The sequence below is a fragment of the Stegostoma tigrinum genome, chromosome 15 (genome assembly GCF_030684315.1).
Source record: "Stegostoma tigrinum isolate sSteTig4 chromosome 15, sSteTig4.hap1, whole genome shotgun sequence".
In the NCBI taxonomy this organism is placed as follows: Eukaryota; Metazoa; Chordata; class Chondrichthyes; order Orectolobiformes; family Stegostomatidae; genus Stegostoma; species Stegostoma tigrinum.
This window is the reverse complement of record NC_081368.1, coordinates 506,096-528,874: the sequence shown is the minus strand read 5'-3', so window position 1 is coordinate 528,874 and position 22,779 is coordinate 506,096. Positions and strand designations below refer to the sequence as shown.

Sequence of the window (22,779 nt, the reverse complement as noted above, 5' to 3'; positions counted from 1 at the left end):
TCTTGCACTGACTGTCCGACAGTGCAGCACACCCTCACTACTAATCTTCCAACAGTGCAGCGCTCCCTCAGCACAGACCTTCCAACAGTGCGGTGCTCCCTCAGCATTGACCGTCCGACAGAGCGGCACTCCCTCAGCACTGACCTTCCGACAGTGCGGCACTCCCTCAGCACTGACCTTCCGACAGTGCGGCACTCCCTCAGCACTGACCTTCCGACAGTGCGGCACTCCCTCAGCACTGACCCTCCGACAGTGTGGCACTCCCTCAGCACTGACCCTCCAACAGTGCGGCGCTCCCTCTGCACTGACCCTCCGACAGTGCGGCGCTCCCTCTGCACTGACCCTTCGACAGTGCGGCACTCCCTCTGCACTGACTCTCCAACAGTGCGGACCTACCTTGGTGCTGACTCTCTGAAGGTGCAGTGCTCTCTTTGTGCTGACCCTCCAACAATGCAGGGCTCCCTCAATACTGACTCTCCAACAGTACAGCATTTTCTCAAACCCAATCCTCAAGTGCCCAGTGTTCCCTCAGAGCAGAACATATTATCTGTCGGCACATTTGAGCAGAGGACTGTTAGCTGGGCCATGAACTGGCGGTATAACTGATTGCTGCTGGGCACATCACGGAGCTATTGTTTTTTTAAGCTCACGCAGGCAGAGTAAAAGCCCCATAACACAGAAACTAAAATTCCGAGTATTCTAAATGCTTCGTAAAACAAAAGGTCCAGCCATGCAGGTTAATCCTTCAGGAAGTTACTTACTTTGGTGAGATGATGCACGATCATCGGGATGAGTCCAGCATCTATGACCGATTGCACTTGCTGCTGGTTTCCAGCTGTGACATTTGAAAGGAACCATACTGCTTCCTGCACACAACATTAGCACAGGTCAGGTCACATTGCATCGAGTATTGCCAGAATGATTTATTGACATTAAATAAATCAGAAATTGAAACAGAACCACAGAATTTTACAGTACAGAAGGAGGCCATTCGACCCATCATGTCTGTGCCAGCTCCCAAAAGAGCTACCCAGCTAGTCCCGCTCTCCCACCCTATCACCATAGCCCTCTAAGTTAATCACTTTCAAATAAATATCCAGCACTCTTTTGAAATCTCCTGTGGAATTCACCTCCGCCACTCTCCCAGGGAGCGTATTCCAAATCCTAACAACTCTGAGTAAACAAGTTTCTCCTCATCTCACTCCTGGTTGTCTTGTTGACAGTCTTGAAATTGAAATCCCCAATTAATGACGTACCACCTAGTGGCAGCATGCCCTGCTGACTACAGCAAACCTCTCAAATTTTATACTGTATTTTATATTGTACTTTAGATTTCATTCCCCTTGTATATTTATAAACCCAAAGATCCCATATGCCTTCTTAGCAACTGTTTCAATTTCTGGTAACCTTCAGAGAATCATGTACGAGAGCTCCAATGTCCCTCTGCTTCTGTACTCCCCTTAAAGCTGTACCATTGAGCCTGCGTTGTCTCTACAAGTTTCTTCTACCAAAATGAATCACCTCACATTATCTCACAAATGGTGACTTTGTCCTCATTTTAGAGCAAAACAAACTGTGATCAAATATGTGGTGCTAACTCTGAACTGGGTCAGGTACTTTCAACCAGTTTAACATCAGAGTTGTTTAAACAGCATCAGAGAAATGGAAGATGAGAAATCCACCTGAGTTCTTACTTGCAATCCAAAAACTCCAGCTGGAAAGTAAATGAGTCCGAATAATTAAGATTTGGATCAGACTCTGCAGAACTTCTCTGTCATTAAATCACCAGCAAGTCCCCGGGGCGGTTGTGGTGGCACGGGCCAAGGTTGTGCATCAGAACCAAAGAGAGAGTGTGGGCACATGGACAGGTCCTGGGGGCCGGGGAGGGCATGAAGCGGCCGGTCTGGGGGGCCTGGTGATGTGGAACATCAGAAGCTTTCAGTACATCTACGAAATAACTTGCAGTGTGTTACCTTATTGATCTTTTCCTTTGGGTGAGTGAGGAGGTTTGGGAAGTGGGACAGTACATCACAATTCAATATGATCTGCGTCTGCTCATCGGTGCCAGTTACGATATTACCCACAGCTCTCAGTGCAGCTGTCTGCATAAAAAAGTGACACATCATTTCAGACATATCAAACTGTACTGCACACCAACATTATTACATTGTGTGTCACAGATTAAGAACTTTAGCGATAAGAACATTAGAATTGAAAAGAGTAGGTTGTTTGGTCCCTTTAGCCTGCTCTGCAATTCAGTGAAATCATGTCAGCTCTGATTGTGTGCTCAACTCCACATTCCCATCTACCACCACTAACATGTGATTCTCTTGTTGATCAAGAATCAACCTGGTGCTGCCTTAAAAATATTCAATCACTGTCTGCGCCACTGTCTGGCGATGAATCCTGCAGGCTCAAAACCCTCAAGAGAAAATGTTTCTCCACATCTCCATCTTAAACAAGATAACTTCAACAAGTTCAAGTCATTCCCACAAGAGGAAACTCCTTTCATCATCAACTCTGTCAAGTCCAGTCAGGATCTTACATGTTTTAATAAAATAATCTCTCATTCTTTTAACTCAGATAAGCCCAGTCTGTCCAGTCTTTCCTCATAAGGTAAGTCCTGCTCCAACTCAGTCATCCGTTGAATGAAGCTTCTATGAACTCCTTCCAAAAGTCTTATCCTTAATGTAAGGAGGCCAAAACCAGACACAGTACTCCAGATGCAGTCTGAATAACGCCCTGCAGACTGTAGCAAACCTCTCAACTTTTATATTTATATTGTATTTTAGATTTCATTCGCCTTGTTACAAAGAACAGTAGTTAATGTGCCTTTATTACGATTCAAGCTGATAGTAATGCTAAGAACATACAAGCATGCTAACAGAAGAACAAGAATAAGCCACTTGGTCCTTCGAGCCTGCTCCACCAATCAATATATCAGATTAGATCTTTCTCTTTCTCTGTAGCTGTAACACCACATTCTTCATTCTGTTCTATTACCCTTGATGTACTTATGTAACATATGATTTGTCTGGCTAGCACACAATACAATACTTTTCACTGTATCTTGGACATATGATAATAATAAATCAAATCAAATTAAAAGCTAAGATAACAAAGTGTGAAGCTGGATGAACACAGCAGGCCTAGCAGCATCTCAGGAGCACAAAAGCTGACGTTTCGGGCCTAGGCCCTTCATCAGAGAGAGAGAGTGTTCATCCAGTTCACACTTTGTTATCTTGGATTCTCCAGCATCTGCCGTTCCCATTATCACTTCAAATTAAAAGCTTTTAGTTTTCAAACGCTACATTGAATTCAATCATGTTATGATCACTACTTCATATACATTCATGCACAATTAGGTTACTAATTAAATCCACTCACTACTCATCAATAAATCTAATATTGTTGGTGCCTTGTTGCATCCAGAATATATTGCTGTAGGAAACTATCCCAGTCATAATTCAGAATTCACTACCTTTCTGACAAGTGCTTGTCTGCCCCTCCCAATCTATGTTATCTTTGTCATGTTTCCCTGTGTCCTGTAAACTTTACAGCTTGGTATATTTGGTTCTCAGTCCTGACCATCCTGCAGCCATGACCCAGTAGCGGTTACTATATCATAGTCTCCAATTTAAATTTGGACCTGCAGCTCACTTAATTTATTTGTTACACTGAGTGCATTTATACATAGAACTCTTATTCAGACCAGTACACTCAAACCTGTCCCTCAGCATTGATGCTTTATTATTTGTACACTTGTACAATTTCTCTCTATTCTGATTTAATCAATACATTTTTTATAGTTTTGCCATTACCGCTTTACCTGAAGTAGGATTTCTGATTGTTTCTCACAAAGGGTCACCAATCTCTCAAAATTCACTGCCCCAAAGGGGATGGACTTTGAGTAAATTTGTGGTGACAGATATTTAGAGTCACAGAGGGCATGGAGACGTACAACACAGAAACAGACCCTTCCGTCCAACTCATACATTTGGCCCATACCCCTCTAAATTCTTCCTGTTCACGTAGCCACCCAGATGCCTCTTAAATGTTGTAATTGTACCAGCCTCTACCACTTCCTCTGTCAGTTCATTCCATACACGCACCACCCTCTGTGCGAAAATGTTGCCCCTTAGGTTCCTGTTAAATCTTTCCCTTCTCACTTTAAACCTATGGCCTCTAGTTTTGGATTCCCCCAATCTAGGGAAAAGACCTTGGCTATTCACCCTATCCATGTCTTTCAGGATTTTATAATGCTCTATAAGGTCACCCCTGAGCCACCAATGCTCCAGGGAAAATAGCCCCAGCCTATAGTTCAAGCCCACCAAACCTGCCAACATCTCTGTAAATCTTTTCAGCACCCTTTCAAGTTTAACAACATTTCTCCTATAGCAAGGAGACCAGAACTGAATGCAATATTGCAAAAATGGCCTAACCAAGGTCTTGTACAGCCACAACATGACCTCCCAACTCCTATATTCAATGCTGAGACCAAGACAGGCAAGCATACCAAAACGCTTTCTTCACTACCCTGTTTACCACTTTCAAGGAACTAGAAACCTGCACTCCAAGGTCTCTGGCTGGCAATACTTCCCAGGACCTTGCCATTAAGCATAAATGCAGTATTTCAATTTAACTAAATTAAACTCCGTCTGCCACTCCTCAGTCCATTGACTCATCCAATCAGGGTCTCTTCGTATACTAAGGTAACTTTCTTCGCTGTACACTACGCCAACAATTTTGGTATCACATGCAAATTTACTAACCATTCTTCCTATATCAGATTCAAATCATTTATATAAATGACAAAAAGCAGTGGACCCAGAACCAGTTTTGGGCATTGGGCAAGAAAGTAAAGTTAAGCCCAAGATGAGATCAGCCTTAACTGTTTTAAGTAGCAGAGCCAGCTCAAGGGGCTGAAATCCTACTCCTGCTCATAGTTCTTATGTTATAACTGAGTGTGATTTGGACAAGCTGAATAATTGGGCAAATGCTTGGCAGATACATGTGCAATGTACAGCAAAAACATGAAGGGAGATTATTATGTAAATGAATGTGCAACAAGACCTGGATGTCCTCATACACCAGTGACTGAAGTAAGCATGCAGGTGCTGTCGGCGATCAAGAAGGCAAATGGTATGTTGGCCTTCATATTGAGGATTCACGTACAGGAGCAGGCATGTTTCATTGCAACTATACAGGGTCTTGGTGAGACCACACCAAGAGTACTGTGTGCAGTTCTGGTCTCTTTATCTGAGCAAGTATGTTCATGCTATAGAGGGAATGCAGTAAAGGTTTACCAGACTGGGTCCTGGGAAGTTGTGACTGATGTATGAGCAGAGGTTGAATCAGTTAGGATTATATTTGCTGGAGTTCAGAAGCATAAAGAGGAATCTCAGAAACGTGTAAAATTCTAACAGGACTAGAGACAGTAGATGCAGGAAGGATGTACCCGATACTGTGAGAGTCCAGACCCAGGGGTCACTGTCTAAGGACATGGGGTAAACAATTTACGACTGACATAAGGAGAAATCTTTTCACTCAGACAGTGGTGAGCCTAAGGAACTTGCTACCACAGAAAGCAGTCAGGGGCAGAGCACTGTATGATTTCAAGAAGCAAGTGGATCTAGCACCTCGGGCTAAAGGGATCAAAAACTATGAGGGAAAAGCAGGATCAGGATACTGAGTTGGATGAACATCCATGATCTCAATGAATGGTGGAGCAGGCTTAAAGAGCTGAATGGCCTACTCTTGCTTCTATCCTCTATGTTTTTATGATTAGTCCTCGACTTTCAATTATTTGTTGTATATATTAATGATTTGGAGGCGGGAAAAGAAAGTAAAGTATCCAATTTGCTGCTGATACAAAAACAGATGAGAGGATATGTTGTGATGAGGGCACAACAAATCTGCAGGGGCTTGGCCAAGTGGGGAAGAACTTGGCAAATGGAGTTTGATGCAGGAAAGTGTGATAGGAAGAATCAAAGCTCGACTTATTAAAGTAAAAAGATACTCTAAGAAAGGTGCAATACAGAGGAATTTGGGTTTTTTTTGTATGAAACATGAAAAGTTAGCATGCACGAGCTACAAGTATCTTAGAAGGCAATATAGAGGTAAGGCGTATAGCCCTTAATTGCTAGAAAAAATGTGGCTTACAAAATACTATGCAGGCCTCTTTGCTGTTGACACCTAGCAACGCTTTCTGTAATTAGTTTTCTGATGGCAGTGATGTAAATGGTCCAAAAATTACATGGCACAAGGTTCTCGTCCAAAAGGTTTATTTGAAGACATAAGCTTTCAGAGTCTCGCTCCTTCTTCAGGTGTCTTCAAATAAACCTGTAGAACCACAACCCAGTGTTGTGAGAGTTTTGACCTTGTCCACCCCAGTTCAACACCAGCACCTCTACGGGATGTAGACAGTAAGGAAGAACACAACAGGAGGTACAAGTATCTCTCTTTTTCTCAGAGAAATTTCTTAGGAATCTGACAAAGTTCCAAATATAGGTATTTCTGTTTATGTAATAAATCATGAGAAGCTGATCTGTGGCCACTTTCCAAAGACACAGATCAGCTTGATTTCAATCTGAACTGAAGATCTCCAGCAGTCTACTGTTGTCAGCAATTCAATCAGTCTGTCACAGAGACAGAGAAAGAAAGAGAAAAAATGACTGAGAGAATGAGTGAGAGAACGAACTGACAGGCAAGAAAGTGGTATTAAGGCCCCAAACAGATTAGCCATGACACTACTGAATGGAATGGCACAGCTGGTGTGAGGGGCTGAATGGTCTACCCCTGCCCCGATTTCTTATGGCAATCACTGTGCAGTCTGTACAAAGTACTAATCTCAGTAGCTATTACTGCACTAGTTTGTATAAAGTACTAATTGCAATGATCCATGATTCTAGATAAAAGGAGGCTTGTTTAGTTTTTCACTGCGTACCTGAACTTTGACTTCTTGGCAGCTGAGAAGTGGAATTAGATGAGGTACAACACCAGAATCTATCACCATCTGAATTTGTTCATTTCCTCCGTCTGTCAAATAGGACAGGGCCCACACCGTGTCAACTAGAATCTGAGAAAACAAACAGTGATTTAGGTAAGTACACATTCTATGTCTTCATTTACAAACAAAGAATGAACTTTCCAAATACTTACATTCGTGTCACTGTGTTGTATTAATACACTCAAAGCTGGTAGCAACTGCAAAACAAAAAGGATCCTTGTCACATATTATTCATCCAGGAAATCATCAGCCAGTTTTCTTGCTAAAAAACTCTACTTCTAATGAAAATTCAGCTGTTTCATTGCTAGATTGTTTTACAACTTAATGTGGAAGAAAATCCCAATCATAACAAAGGTTTTGCAAAGGCTGTACACACATTTTAATATCATCTGTTTATTATTTCATAGCATGCTAAATTACTCCATTTCCTTATTTCAGAAAGAGAAACACTCTCCATACAACTCAATTGTTTCATTTCCATTAATAGTAGCAAGATGGTAAGAGGAAGAGTTTTGGGACTTTCTATGACAATCACCACTTTTATCATCTTGTTACAAATCACTATTTCCAGGGCCCTGATCCCATTGCTTGGGACCAGTATAGACAGGCTAAATTTTCATTTGATAGTAGAGGACTGGAGTAATGCTGAAAAAAAAGCATGGGTTTATTGGAGTTTTTCATCTTTCATTTTAGGACAATTTTCATGAAACACTAATATAAAAATAAACACCCTTTTTATCAGCTTGAGGAGAGTGCTGATTAGTTAGTAAGTGAACTCTTCGGACATGGGAAGCAATCACCGAGTGGAATTATCACTGTATATTAATCCAGAAACTCATCTAATATTCTGGGGATAGTAGGAACTGCAGATGCTGAAGAATCTGAGATAACAAGGTGTAGAGCTGGATGAACACAGCAGGCCAAGCAGCATCAGAGGAGCAGGAAGGTTGATGTTTCAAGCCTAGACCATACTTCAGATCCTTTTCTGGAATTGTGGCATATTGTTAAAGGAATAGAGTATAAAAATGAGCAAGTGTTGCTGAATTTTCACAAGGCATTATTGAGACCACATCTACAGTACTGTGTACAATTTTGATCTCTTACTTGAGGAGAGATGTGGATGTACTGGAGGCAGTGCAGAGGAGGTTCACTCTATTGATTCCAAAGACGAGGGGTTTGCCTTATGAAGACAGATTAAGCAGTTAAGCGCTATGCTTTCTGGAGTTTAGAAGAATAAGAGGAGATTTAATGGAGGAGGTTTAAAGGTCTAAAGAGAAATAACAAAGATGTAGAAAGGATTTTTCCTCATATCAGGCAATCTAGAATGAGAGGTCATAGCTTTTGGACAAGGGGTAATAGATTTAAAAGAAAGGGTCATGAATCTGTGGAATTTACAACTAGAGTGTGGTGGATGCAGGGACATTGAATAAATTTAAGCAGGAGACAGACAGATTTTTAATTAGTAATGGGTTGAAGGGTTATGGAGAGTGAGCAAGAAAGTTGAAATGAGATTAGCCATGATCGTATTAAATGGTGGAGCCGGCTTGAGTGCTGAATTTTCTACTCCTGCTTGTACTTTTATGCTCTTACTGGCGTGGATAAAGGCTTAACTAGCTAATAAAAGACAAGAAAGTTGGGTTGAGGCAGGCATTTTTAGGATGGCAACCTGTACCAAGTGGATTTCCAAAGGGATCAGTGCTGACACCATTATATTTTACAATATACCTTAATGACTTGGATGAGCAAAGTGAATGTACTATAGATGACTCAAAAATAGGTAGGAAGGCAAGTGGTGTGGATGATACAAAGAGTCTACAGAGGGATACAGACTGGTTAAACAAGTGGGCAAAAATTTGGTATATAATGTGAGGAAATGAGAAGTTATGCACTTTGACAAGAAGAATAGAGGAGGTGAATCTTATTTAAATGGAGAAACGGGGCAGAAAGCTACAGAATAGAGAGGTTTGAGAGTCCTTGTCCATGAATCACAAAGGCTGACATTTAAGTTCAACAGGTAATAGGGAAGGTGAATGGAATGAGATAATGAGAACTGCAGATGCTGGAGAATCCAAGGTAACAAAGTGTGGGGCTGGATGAACACAGCAGGCCAAGCAGCATTTTAGGAGCGTAAAAGCTGACGTTTCGGGCCTAGACCCTTCATCAGAAAAGGGGGATGGGGAGAGGGTTCTGAAATAAATAGGGAGAGAGGGGGAGGCGGACTGAAGATGGGTAGAGGAGAAGATAGGTGGAGAGGAGAGTATGGGTGGGGATAGGTCAGTCCGGGGAGGACAGACAGGTCAAGGGGGCGGGATGAGGTTAGTAGGTAGGAAATGGAGGTGCGGCTTGAGGTGGGAGGAGGGGATAGGTGAGAGGAAGAGCAGGTTCGGCAGGCGGGGACGAGCTGGGCTGGTTTTAGGATGCAGTGGAGAGAGGGGAGATTTTGAAGCATGTGAAATCCACATTGATACCGTTGGGCTGCAGGGTTCCCAAGCGGAATATGAGTTGCTGTTCCTGCAACCTACGGGTGGCATCATTAGGGCACTGCAGGAGGCCCAGGATGGACATGTCGTCTAAGGAATGGGAGGGGGAGTTGAAATGGTTCGTGACTGGGAGGTGCAGTTTATTGTGAACTGAGCCTAGGTGTTCTGCAAAGCGGTCCCCAATTGGAACCCAAGCGGAGGTTTGGGGACCGCTTTTCAGAACACCTAAGCTCAGTTCGCAATAAACAACTGCACTTCCCAGTCACGAACCAGTTCAACTCCCGCTCCCATTCCTCAGACAACATGTCATATTCCGCTTGGGAACCCTGCATTCCAATGGTATCAACGTGGATTTCACATGCTTCAAAATCTCCCCTCCCCCCACTGCATCCCATAACCAGCCCAGCTCATCCCCGCCTGCCTAACCTGTTCTTCCTCTCACCTATCCCCTCCTCCCACCTCAAGCTGCACCTCCATTTCCTACCGACTAACCTCATCCTGCCCCCTTGACCTGTCCGTCCTCCACGGACTGACCTATCCCCTCCCTACCTCCTCACCCATACTCTCCTCTCCATCTATCTTCTCCTCTATCCAGCTTCAGTCCGCCTCCCCCTCTCTCCCTATTAATTTCAGAATCCTCTCCCCATTCCCCTTTTCTGATGAAGGGTCTGGGCCTGAAACTTCAGCTTTTGTGCTCCTAAGATGCTGCCTGTCCTGGTGTGTTCATCCAGCCCCACACTTTGTTATCCAGGTGAACGGAATGTTAGCTTTTATTTCAAAGGGAATGGAGTATAACAGCTGTAATACTGTGGATAGTTTAAGTCTCTTATCTAAGGAGAGATGTGCTGGCATTGAAGGCATACTGGCATGGAAGGGTGCAGTATGGAGGGTTTGTCTTATGAGGAACAATTGAGCAGACTGGGCCTGTCCTCACTGGAATTTAGAATAACAAAAGGTGCTCTTATCAAAGCATCTAAGATTCTTAGGGGACCTGACAGGGTATATGTGGCAAGATTGTTTCCCCTTGTGGGAGATTCCAGGGCCAGACATATTCCCAGAAGATGGGATCACACATTTAAGATAGAGATGAGAAGGAGTTTCTTTTCTCAGACAGTAACACATTTGTGTAAATCTTTACCACAGAGGGCTATCAAGCTTAGGCTGTTAATAATATTCAAGACTGAGATACACAGATTTTCACTCAGTCAGGGAATCAAGGGTTATTGGGAAAAGTCAGGAAAGTGGTGTTGAGTATTATCAGATCAGCCATGATCTCACTCAATGGCAGAGTGGGCTCAATGAGCTGAATGGCCCATTTCGGCTGCATTATTACATGTCTTCAGCAATGAATCAGAGAATGACTGTCACCTGTTTTGTTGACTGGAAATAGACACAAAGTACAATTATTTCCGTCTGCAAATTTAAGATTGTCAGTCAGGCTGACAATGTGGCACACCTATAACTACTGGACGGTACAGAAAAACGAAGAGTGGTGCAGGCCATTTGGCCCTTCAAGTCTATTTTACCATTCAATATGATCATAGCTAATTCTCTACCTCGATGCCATATTCCAGTTTTCTCCTCACGCCTCTTGACACCCTTAAAATTTAATCATATATCAAACTCTTTCTTGAATATATTCATTGGCTTTGCATCCACAGCCTTCTGCACATACTCATCGACCAGAGTTTTGGTCCATTACTTCGCAAATGGAAAGAATGTGTACAGACACGAAATTCCATTGTCTCAGTGTTTCAGCTGTCCAATATTAAACAGAAGGCAGGTAAGGAGCCAAAACCTTTGCTTTGCAGTTCAAGGCTTTAATTTTATCCAGTGCGTATTTACTATGGGGTAAAACACAAAATCATCAGCCACACACTGCCAGGTACAGTTGCTACATCACACTTTATTCAGGGGTTCCTAGTGAATTTGTTGACTGCAGCCAATAAACTATTTCACATAAGCACAATATATACTGGCAGAGTTATTTTGCCACTGCCCCAGAATCAGGTTTCTAATAGTTGCTACACTAACAACCCAGCAGGAAAGGAAAATTGGAGTGACAAAAAAATCTGCTACAAATGTAATAACAAAACACACAACATTAAGGTTTGATGGTGAAGCAATGCCCATCTTTCTCAATACAGGAAGCACAGCAGCAGGAGCTGGTGAATGAAACCTACCTCCTGAATGGTTTCTCCTGGTGGTGCCGGGTCTTTATTTCTGCACAGATTGACAATAACCCATGTGACATTCCTTAAAAAGCTGATTGGGATCGAAGGATTAATAAACGAGAGCAGGGGCTTTATCACTCCTAGACTGATGACGTAGTCTCTACACTGAGGTCCATCACCTGAACCGTAGGAAGATTTCAACATAGAGAAACAAGGGGTCAATATATTACAGATTCCCCTCACGTGCACACACACATACTCTCTCTCTCTCACACACACATACACACACTATACACACACAAACATACAAAAAAACCCTCCAAATTGCACCAGTACACGTCACACTACTTTTGGTGTAAGCCATATTGAAGAGTTTGTGATACTCACTGTCATTAAGGAGCATCCAGGTCCTCAGTTACTTCCTGACTAAAATGCAATTTTTCTAACTTTCCTGAATCAACAAACAACAGTAAAAGAAAAGCTGGACAGATATGCCTACCCTACAATTGCTAGCCCCAATGCGTGCAATTTCTGGGGACAGAGCAAATAGAGAAAATAACAAGGTTAATTCAGATAAGAAATACTCTGGGAAATTTACCTCCACTCCATGATTGTCATCTACTAGAGATTAAGGACTAAGAGAGGAATGCCTGTCATAGATCTGGGAATAAACCATTCAACTTCCTGAACCTAGTCCCCCATTCAATGAGATTATGGCTGGCTATCCATCTCAATGCCATTTCTCTTACTATCCCTTGATATCATCGGTCTCCAGAAATCCATCAATTTCTGCTTTTAACCTGCTCAATGACTGAGTCCCTACAGTTTTCTGGGTAAAAAATTCCAAAGTTTCCCTAGCCTCTAATGAATGAAATTCCTCCTCATCTCAGCGTTATTGGCTTACGCCTTCTCCTGAGAATATTTCCTCTGGTCTCGATTCACTAGCCAGAGGAAACCTCTCAGGAACATCTACCCCCCTGTCACACCTGTAAGAATTTTGTAAGTTTCTAGGATATGATTCTTTGAAACTCTGCAGAATACAGAGCTAGCTTCTTCAACCTTTCCTTGTAAACCAATTCTGCCATCCCAAGAATTAACTTGGTAGACCTCTGTTGCACTCCCTCCATAGCAGTTATATCCTTCCTTAAATAAGGAGGCTAAAACTAGAGAAAATATTCCAGATGTAGTCTCACCAAGGTGCTACACAGTTGCAATAACACATACTTGCTTCTGAACTTAAATCCCCTTGTGATGAAGGCCAACGTATCTTTTACCTTCGTAATTGCTTGACTCGTACTTTCCCTTTTAAGAAATCTTCTGACTTTCTGGCAAAATTGAATAACTTCAGACTTATTTATATTTTATCCCATTTGCCATGTTCCTAACCATGCACTTAGCCTGTCCTAGTCCCTGAAGCCTCCCTGCATATTCCTGTCAACTTACCTTCCTAATGAGAGATAATGGGAACTGCAGATGCTGGAGAATTCCAAGATAATAAAATGTGAGGCTGGATGAACACAGCAGGCCAAGCAGCACCCCAGGAGCACAAAAGCCGACGCCCCGGGCCTAGACCCTTCATCAGAGTGCTCCTGGGGTGCTGCTTGGCCTGCTGTGTTCATCCAGCCTCACATTTTATTACCTTCCTAATGAATTGTGTTATCAACAAACTTGGAAAATTACATAGAACATAACAGCATAGCACAGGCCCGTTGGCCCTCGATGTTGTGCCGACCTGTCATACCGATCTGAAGCACATCTAACCTACACTATTCCATGTACGTCCATATCCTTATCCAATGACGACTTAAATGTACCTAAAGTTGGCAAATCTACTACCGTTGCAGGCAAAGCGTTCCATTTCCTTACTACTCTCTGAGTAAAGAAACTGCCTCTGACATCTGTCCTATATCGTCCACCCCTCAATTTAAAGCTATGCCCCCTCAATGATACCTGTGTCTAAATCATTTATATAGATTGCAAACAGTTGTGGGTCCAGCAATGATCCTTGCTGCATCTCATAAGTGACAACCTGTTGCCCTAAGAATCATGCATGTATTTCTAATCACTACTTTCTATTAACCAATTCTCATCCACAGTAGTACATCACCCCTATTCCAAGTGTCTGATTTTTGCTTACTAACTGAAATAACTCCACAGAGGCCAGTATCCCATCATTGAGTCACTCTTTATTTACACGTACAAAGTATGTGATGCTGGTCTGGCTTTTTCAGAGCCAGCTCTCAAATTGAACAGAATTTCTCACATTCCTGTTGATATCTGTCAGCCAGAGCTCCCTGATTGGACCAGATTAACAGCCCCAATCAGGAAACTCATATTTTATGAAGTCTACCTACCTGACCTCGTTACAATCACTACACTAAACTCCACTGTGGAAGCTTATCAAAAGCCAATGCTGTGACAATAGCGTATCTTATCTCTATACTCAAAACAAAACAAAGAATTGCTGATGCTGAGGAACTGAAAGAAAAGTAGAAATTGCCAGAGAATCACTGGTATCGATAGCAAGAAGTGATATAGGGTCAGAAGGTGTAGTATCCGGGTAGGTAGAGTTGAGGAGCCGCAAAGGGAAAAAGACCCTGATGGGAGTTGTGTACAGACTCCTAGCAGTAGTCAGATGTGGGGAAGAAACTAAATCAGGAGATTGCAAAGGTATATATAACGGATAGAACAGAATCACAATTGAATAAAGGTAACTATGATGACAAGGGAGGAGCTGGCCTGAGTTGATTGGAAGGGCAGCTGAGCAGGAAAGACTGAAGCAGCAATGGCAGGAGTTTCTGGGGAAGATTCAGGAGGCACAGCAGAAATTCATTGCAAGGAGGAAGAAACATACTGGGAAGCCTTTAAAAATCTTGATCGGCGCAGGCTTGGAGGGCCGAAGGGCCTGTTCCTGTGCTGTAGGTTTCTTTTAAAATGAACAAAGGATAACCAAAAAAGCAATAAGGATGGAGAAGATGAAAAATGAGCATAAGTCAGCTAGAATACAAAAGGAGATTGCAAGAATCTTTAAAGATATATAAAGATAAGACAGAGGCAAGGCTGCACATTGGACTGCTGGAAAATGAGGCTGGAAAAGTAGAACTGGGGAACAAAGAAACAGTGGAAGAACTGAATAGGTACTTTGTATCAGTCTTCATAGTGGAAGACACCAGCAGATCAGAACTTCAGGATAGTCAGGGGACAGAGGTGGGTGTAATGGCCATCACTCAGGAAAAGGTGCTGGGGAAGCTGAAATGTCTGAAGGTGAATAAAGCAGCCAGTCTAGATGGACCATATCTTAGAGTTCTAAAGGTGATAGCTGAGGAGATTGTAGCGGCACTAGTGGTGATCTTTCAAGAATCACTGGGGTCAGGGAGGGTCCCAAAGAATGGAAAATGACTAATGTCACACTCCTGTTTAAGAACAAAAGGAGGCAAAAGGCGGGAAGCTATAGGCTGGTTAGCCGGACCTTGGTCATTGGTATGGTTTGAGAGTGCACCATTAAGAATGAGACTGCGAAGAACTTGAAACAGCAGGCTAAAATAGGGTGGAGTCAGTTGGCTTCTTCACAGGAGGTCATGCCTGACAAATCTGTTTGAATTTTTTGAGAAGGTAATGAGCAAGTTACACAGAGGAGAGCCAGTGGGAGTGATCTATGCGGATTTCCAGGCCATTGACAAAGTGCCACACAGGAGACTGCTAAATAAGATAAGACCCAATGGTGTTAGGGGCAAGGTATTGATTGGCTGTAGGCATAGAATTGGGGATCTTTTTCGTGATAGCAGCCCGTGACTAGTGGAGTTCTGCAGGGGTCAGTGTTGGGACCACAACTATTCACAAAGGTAAGTGAAGGGACAGGTCGTGTTGAGAAAGCAGGGAGGCTACAAAAGGACTTGGACGGGCTAGGAGTTTGGGCAAAGGCATGGCAAATGGAATACAACATGGGAAAGTATGAGGCTATACGATTTTGTAGGAAGAACAGAGGCATAGATTGTTTTTTAAATGGGGAAGGCTTTGGAAATCTGAAGGGCAAAGAGACTTGGAAGTCCAAATTCAGGATTCTCTTAAGGTAAATATGCCGGTTCAGTTAGCATTTAGGAAGGCAAATGTAATGCTAGCATTCATTTCATGAGGGTTAGAATACAATAGCAGGGATGTACTGCTGAGGCTGTATAAGGTTCTGGTCAGCCCACATTTGGAATATTGTGAGCAGTTTTGAGACCTGTGTCTAAGGAAGGCTGTGCTGGTGTTGGAGGGGGCTCCAGAGGGGTTTACAAGAATGATCCTGGGGATGAAGGGCTTATCAAATATGGAGCAGTTGAGGACTTTACATCTGTAATCCATAGAGTTTAGCAGGATGAGGGGAGAATCTCATTGAATCTTACAGAATACTAAGAGGCCTGGAAAGAGTGGATGTGGAGATGTTTCCAATAGTAGGAGTGAATAGGACACAAAGGGTACAGCCTCAGAGTGATTGGACAACCCTTTAGAACTGAGATGAAGAGAAATTTCTTCAGCCAGAGGGTAGTGAATCTGTGGAACTCATTGCCGCAGAAGGCTGTGGAAGCCAAGTCATTGAGGATATTGAAGAAAGAGATAGATTGGTGGCCTAGCAGTATTACCAATAGTCTATTATTCTAGAAACTCAAATGTTCTGGAGTCCCAGGTTTGAATGCCACCTTGGCAGATGGTGGAATTTGAATTCAATAATAAGTATCTGGAAATAAGAATCTACTGATGACCATTAAACCATTGTTAATTGTCAAAATAAGCCATAATGGAACGGGAGCTGCCATCCTCATCTGGTCTGGCCTACATGAGACTCCAAACCCACAGCAATGCAGCTGACTGTCAACTACCCTCTGAAATGGCCCAATAAGCCACTCAATTGTAATGGCTGCTACAAAGTCTCAACAATTGGAAATATGCCACTTTTCTTTCACTGTTGCTGGGAAAATCCTGCAATTCCCTCCCTAATGGTATTTTGTGTCAACCCACATGATCTAGACTGTAACAGTTCAAGAAGGCACCACCTTCTCAAAAGCAAGTAGGGACAAGCAATAAATGCTGGCTAGCCAGCTGGACCTATATCCCACAAATGACTGAAAAAAAAGGAAATGGACAGAACACCTGGCATCAAACTAAATACTGGAAAAGACAGCTGCAGAAACAGCCCTGTGACCCTGCCAAGTCCTCCTGACTAACATCTGGGGGCCAGTCCAAACTTGGTAGAGATGTTTCAAGCAATAGCCTGACACAGTCACTCTCACAGAATCATACCTTACAAGCGATGTTCCCAATACCAGCATAACCATCTCTGGATATGTCCTGTCCCACTGACAGTATAGTCCCAGTAGAGGTGGCAGCACAGTGGTATACAGTCAGGAGACAGTTGCCCTGGGAGGCTCAACATTGACTCTAGACCCCATGGAGTCACATGGTTTCAGGCTAAACATGGGCAAAGAAACCTCCTGCTGATTACCATACTGTCCTCCCTCGCCTGATAAATCACTGCTCCTCTATCTACATTGACCTACATTTGGAGGAAGCACGGAGGGTGGCAAGTCCAAAATGTATTCTGGGTGGGGGATTTCAAAGTCCACCGCTAAGAGTGGCTTAGCAGCTGCATTACCTGTCAAGCTGATCAGGTCCTAAAGGACGGGCAATAAGTGCTGGTCCAGCCTGTGATTGCCATATCCCAGGAGTGAATTTTTAATAAATGGTCTTTAGGCTGAAGTGGGAGTTTCATCAGCAGGTGCAGAGATGCTTCTGCTTGAGGGGGAGACCAAAATTACAAGAACATCCTCTCTGCCCACATTATCCTAGCTATCAAACAACCTTCATTGCAATAGTCTTCAGCTGGTTAGGTTCTTACCTATTATGTTGCCCAGAGCCCAAACTGCTTGCTCACAGACATTTTGATGTGGTGAGTGCAACAACCTCAGGAAATAAGGCACAGCATCTGTAATAGAACATTGAGGCTCAGTCATTACAATGTCTAGGCAGTGTATTTACTTCAATTCTTTTTACTCCATTAGTGAAACAATGACTGCAAGTGAGTCATTTCCTGTAAGGTGCTCACAAACCGAGATAGTTCAGATATCACTGCATATAAAACTGACAAATCTCTAGTGTAAATAAGCTAGACATCACTGAAAGATCGCATGCATTTATAGTCAAAGTTACAGACAAAAACATTGTAAACTTATTAGAAACTGGACTCATTAATTTCAGTTGATATTGCAACAGCTTTCTTCAGCACACACCTCCCAGTGAAACTGGTAACCCCAAAAGAACACTTCTGCTCAACTTGGAAACAGTTCAATCTCATTAATCAATTGTGCCCAGCATTGAAACATTTAAACACTGACATTTCCCAGGAGCCAAACATCCTTCCTTTTGAAATCATGCAGTGTATTCTAACGCCTGGATCTTCAATAATCATTGCTGATAAACAAATTTCCAGAGCTCTAAGAGGCTTATTCTAGGATAACTTTCCAGCTATAATCTCATTTTGCAAATCAGTTTTCCTTTCTTGATCTGCAGTTAGAATAAACTCCAAACTCTTCAGATCGATCAGCCTTCTGCTCCTGTACTCCATGCCGAAATTTCCAGTAAACATTTTTCATACAAGTGGGATGGTGAGACCATACTCAAACAACAAAGTCAAAACAAATTTCTGAAACAATGACTGCCCTATAACAGCAGATGACATACAGCTTGTTTGAACACTTACTAGCTTTGACTACAGCCTGTGTTTGTGCTGATGTTCCTGATGCTATGTTGGTCAATGCCCACGCTGCTTCAAACTGGAGTGAAGGGCTGCACAAATGGGAGCAAAGAAGAACTGCATGGGTTAATACAAATAATCTTGTGTTAAATACTTCTCAGACAGAATTTATGTTACAATTCTAAATTAACCAGATTAGACTTGGTTCAGCAATAACCCATTTACCTTCAAGCCAGAATGTTGAGGATTCAGTCACTATACCACCACATAATCTGCACAGCCACTACAGTACTGAGGACATACTGCTCTATCAGACGGTCAATACTGAGGAAGTGCTATATTGTCGGAGGGTCAGCGATATTGGAACGCTGCACTGTCAGACAGTCAGTACTGAGGGAGTGCTGCACTGTCAGAGAGTGAGTACAGATAGAATATTGCACTGTCAAAGGGTCAATAGTGATGGATGGCTATACTGTCAGAAGGGTAGCATGGAGGGCATGCTATACTGTCAGAGGGGCCTTTTGAGAAAGTGCCGTACTGGGGCAGTACAAAGTGAGCAGACCACTGCTGGAGCACCGATGATGAGGAACACTGCTGTGTCAGAAGATCAATATGCTGAGGCAGCACTACACTGTCAGAGGGTCAGTGCTGAGGGAGCACTGCATGATTAGAAGGTCAGTACGATGGAGCACAGCACTGTTGAAGGGTCAGTACTCAGGAAGTGCCGCACTGTCCGAGGGTTAGCACTGAGGGAGTGCCACATTGTTAGAGGACCAGAAGTAAGTGAGTGCTGCATTGTCAAACAACTGTATGCTCATATCCAAACAGCTGGCTGCATTAAGAAAATAGTCAGCACTTGGGGAAGACATTTACACAAAGTATGCTTGAAACTGAGGGAACCTCAGGAAAAGAAATGATTTTCCAAGTAACAAAAGGTTGTTCTCCACACATGGAAAACTCCAGACACATTTTCATAGGTGCTCATTGGTGCATCATTTTATAAAAGTTGCTAAAATGTCAGCAAACACAGGAGTAATAGAGGGATAAGAAGGGGTATCATATTGCAGGAGAGCTGACATTGATACTTTAAGAACACATGAAACTCAGTCAAATTATCACACAAGCACAATACATACTTTTCGTCTCTTTCAAGACATTGAACAAGGATCGGCAAGATTCCAGAGTTGATTAAGTCATCGATGGGTGGGTTCCTGTCACTTGACAGAAGTTTTCTGCAAAAAGAAATTGGGCAAACATATGTTACACTTTGAACATTATGATGAGCTAAATTAGGTATGACTTAAAACAGAACTTCAGCATAACTTTCATTTACTGCACAATATCTCAATTTCTAGCAGTTGACTTCTTTGGTCAATATATGACAACCGGCTCTTGTGCCATTTGAGAAAAAATTTACAGACCTCAATAGCATGACACAGTAAAAAAAAATCAGTTTTGTAATTAAACATATATATTTAACTTCTTAATATTATTTCATTTGGAACTTGTGCAGGTGTTGAAAAAATTCTGTGAAGATGGAAGATCTGAGCTCCAAAATACTGATCACCGACCAGAAACTCAACTGGACTAGCTATATATATACAATGGATTTAAGAACAGGTGAGAAGCTGGGAATACTGTGGCGAGTAACTCACTTCCTGACTCCTCAAAGCCTGTCCACAATCTCCAAGGCACAAGTAAAGGAGGCGGAATGATGGAATACTCCCCACTTGCCTGGACGGTGCAGCTCCAATAACACTCAAGAAGCTTGACACCATCCAGGACAAAGCAGTCTGCTTGACTGGCATCACATCCACCACCTTCAACATTTACTCCCTTCACCACCACCATACAGAGGCAGCAGTACATGTCATCTACTAGACGTACAGCAGAAATTCACTAACTCTTCTTTTTGGCAACTTCTACGCCCACAATCACTTTCATCTGTGAAGGACGAGGTCAGCAAAAACATGGGAACACTACCGTCTGCAAGGTCCTCTCCAAGACATTTAGTACCCTGATTTGGAAACATATTGTGGTTCCTTCAGTGGATTTATCTACAGCACATGAACTGCAGCAGTTCAAAGACATGGCTCATTCAGAATGGATAATAAATGCAGTGCTCACATCTTCACCGTGTCTATAGTAAACTTGACAGAAGGAGCTCTCCACTTTGTCAGTCTCTGGCCATGTGTTTATCCTCAGACTGGACAATGTGACAGCCACAGGCCTTGCTAGCAATACTCACCCTGCATAAACACATAATAACAAAAATCACTCCACAGAAGGACCCCCACTACTGCTTTTACCTAATTCATGAACAAAGCTCTCAAGATAGAAACATTCATCTTATTTAAAGGCACACTTTGTTGTTTGTAATATACAAAAATGATCTGGACGAAAATGTAGATGGTCTGATTAGCAAGTTTGCAGATGACACTAAACATGTGGAGTTGCAGGTAGCAAGGAGGATTGTCAAAAGATATAGTGGGATACAGATAGTTTGTAAATCTTGGCAGAGTGGCAGCACAGTGGCTCAGTGGTTAGCACTGTTGCCTCACAGTGCCAAGGACCCAGGTTCAGTTCCACCCTCAGGCAACTGTCTGTGTGGAGAGTGCACATTCTCCCTGTGTCTGCGTGGTTTTCCTCCCACAGTCCAAAGATGTGCAGGGTAGGTAGATTGGCTATGCTAGATTGCCCATAGTATTCAGGAACGTGTAGATTAGGAAGGTTATAGGGTGATGGGTCTGGGTAGAATGCTGTTAGGGTTGGTGTGGATTTATTAGGCCGTAGGGCCTGTTCCCACACTGTAGGGATTCTAAGAAATGGCAGATAGAGTTTCATTTGGACAAATGAGGGGTGGTGCATTTTGGAGATCAAATTCAAGTGCAATTTGTACAATAAATGGCAGGCTACTTGGGAACACTGATATCAAAGAATCCCTACAGTGTGGAAACAGGCCCTTCAGCCCAACAAGTCCATACTGAGCATCCCATCCAGACCCAGCCCCTATAACCCACCTAATCTACACATCCCCAAACACTATGGGCAAGTTAGCACGGCCAATCCACCTAACCTGCACATTTTGGACTGTGGGAGGAAACCCATGCAGACACAGGGAGAATGCGCAAATTCCACATAGACAGATGCCCGAGGGTGGAACCGAACCTGGGTCCCTGGCACTGTGAGGCAGCAGTGCTAACCACTGAGCCACCGTGCTGACATACTAAGGGATCTGGGCATACGAGCTCAAGGATCCCTGAAAGTGGCAACACAGGTGGATAAGGTGGTCAAGAAGGCATGCTTGCCTTCATCATCCAGGGTATCAAATATAAAAGTCGGCAAGTTAGTTATAGCTGTACAAAACTTTAGTTAGGCCACATTTGGAATATCGTGTGTAGTTCTGTTTGCCCCACTACCAGAAGAACATGGGTGCTTTGGACAGGGTGCAGAGAAGGTTTAATAGGACGTTGCTTGGTCTGAATGGTTTTAGTTATAAGGAGAGATTGGATAAACCCTGGTTGTTTATACCAGAAACACGGAGGCTCAATAGAGACCTGATAGGGATCCACAAAACATACATAGCAAGGATATTTGGAGGTTTTTCCCAGGTTGGAAAGGTCAACCACAAGAAAGCACAGGTTCAAGGTGAGAAGAGGAAAGTTTAGGGGAGAAGTGCCAGGAAAACGTCTCACACAGTGCCTGGAATGTATTGCCAGTGGAGGAGGTGGAAGCACCTTTAAACATTAGCAACATTTAAGGTTTACCTTGATGTGCACATGAACAAGAGGCAAACAAACGGATAGAAACTGCGTACAGGAAGTTGTCAAAATAAGGATTAAGAATTAGCGCAGGTTTGGTGGGCTGAAGGGCATATTCCTTGCTGTACTTTCTTTGTACTTGGACAGCTACTTGAAACATGTTACAGAGCAAGACCTATTAAATGGGATTAAGTTGGAAAACCCTTCTCAGCTGGCATGGACAGGAAAGGCAGAATGGTGTATTTCTATGCTATAAATTTTCTGTTTCTAAGTTATAAAGTCAATTTCAAGCAAAATTTAGTTTCTCAGAGATATTACTCTGAATAAAAAAAGTGATCAAATACCCAGAAGAGTGAATCAATCCAAAGCGAAACAAGATGTGTGCATTTTATATGTACTTGGTGAGGAACAGAATCATAAAATTCTTATAGAACAAAAAGATGGCATTTGACCCATCATGTCTGAACTGGGTCCCAAAAGACCTACCCAGCTGGTCCCACTCTCCAGCCATTGGGCATGGTATTAACCGATTTCTGAAAATCCAAATTAAAAACATCCATAGCAGTATCCTCTTCCACTGCCAGTGTCACCTCCCCAAAGAATTCAATTAAGTTTGTCAGACATG

At 42.8% G+C, this 22,779-nt stretch overlaps 1 protein-coding gene across 2 annotated transcripts in view; it reads right to left on the bottom strand.

The window, feature by feature from the left end:
• Positions 1–22,779, bottom strand: part of LOC125458954 (importin subunit alpha-4-like) — an 87,527-nt gene that overhangs the window by 15,102 nt on the left and 49,646 nt on the right. For both annotated transcript variants that reach the window (XM_059651303.1, XM_059651304.1), the window contains 8 exons: positions 19,530–19,625; positions 18,400–18,485; positions 17,539–17,625; positions 11,673–11,842; positions 7,162–7,206; positions 6,947–7,078; positions 1,974–2,102; positions 762–866 (listed from right to left, as the gene is read on the bottom strand). In XM_059651303.1, coding sequence (XP_059507286.1) covers positions 762–866; positions 1,974–2,102; positions 6,947–7,078; positions 7,162–7,206; positions 11,673–11,842; positions 17,539–17,625; positions 18,400–18,485; positions 19,530–19,625 — 850 coding nt within the window. The remainder of the gene's footprint in view (positions 1–761; positions 867–1,973; positions 2,103–6,946; positions 7,079–7,161; positions 7,207–11,672; positions 11,843–17,538; positions 17,626–18,399; positions 18,486–19,529; positions 19,626–22,779) is intronic.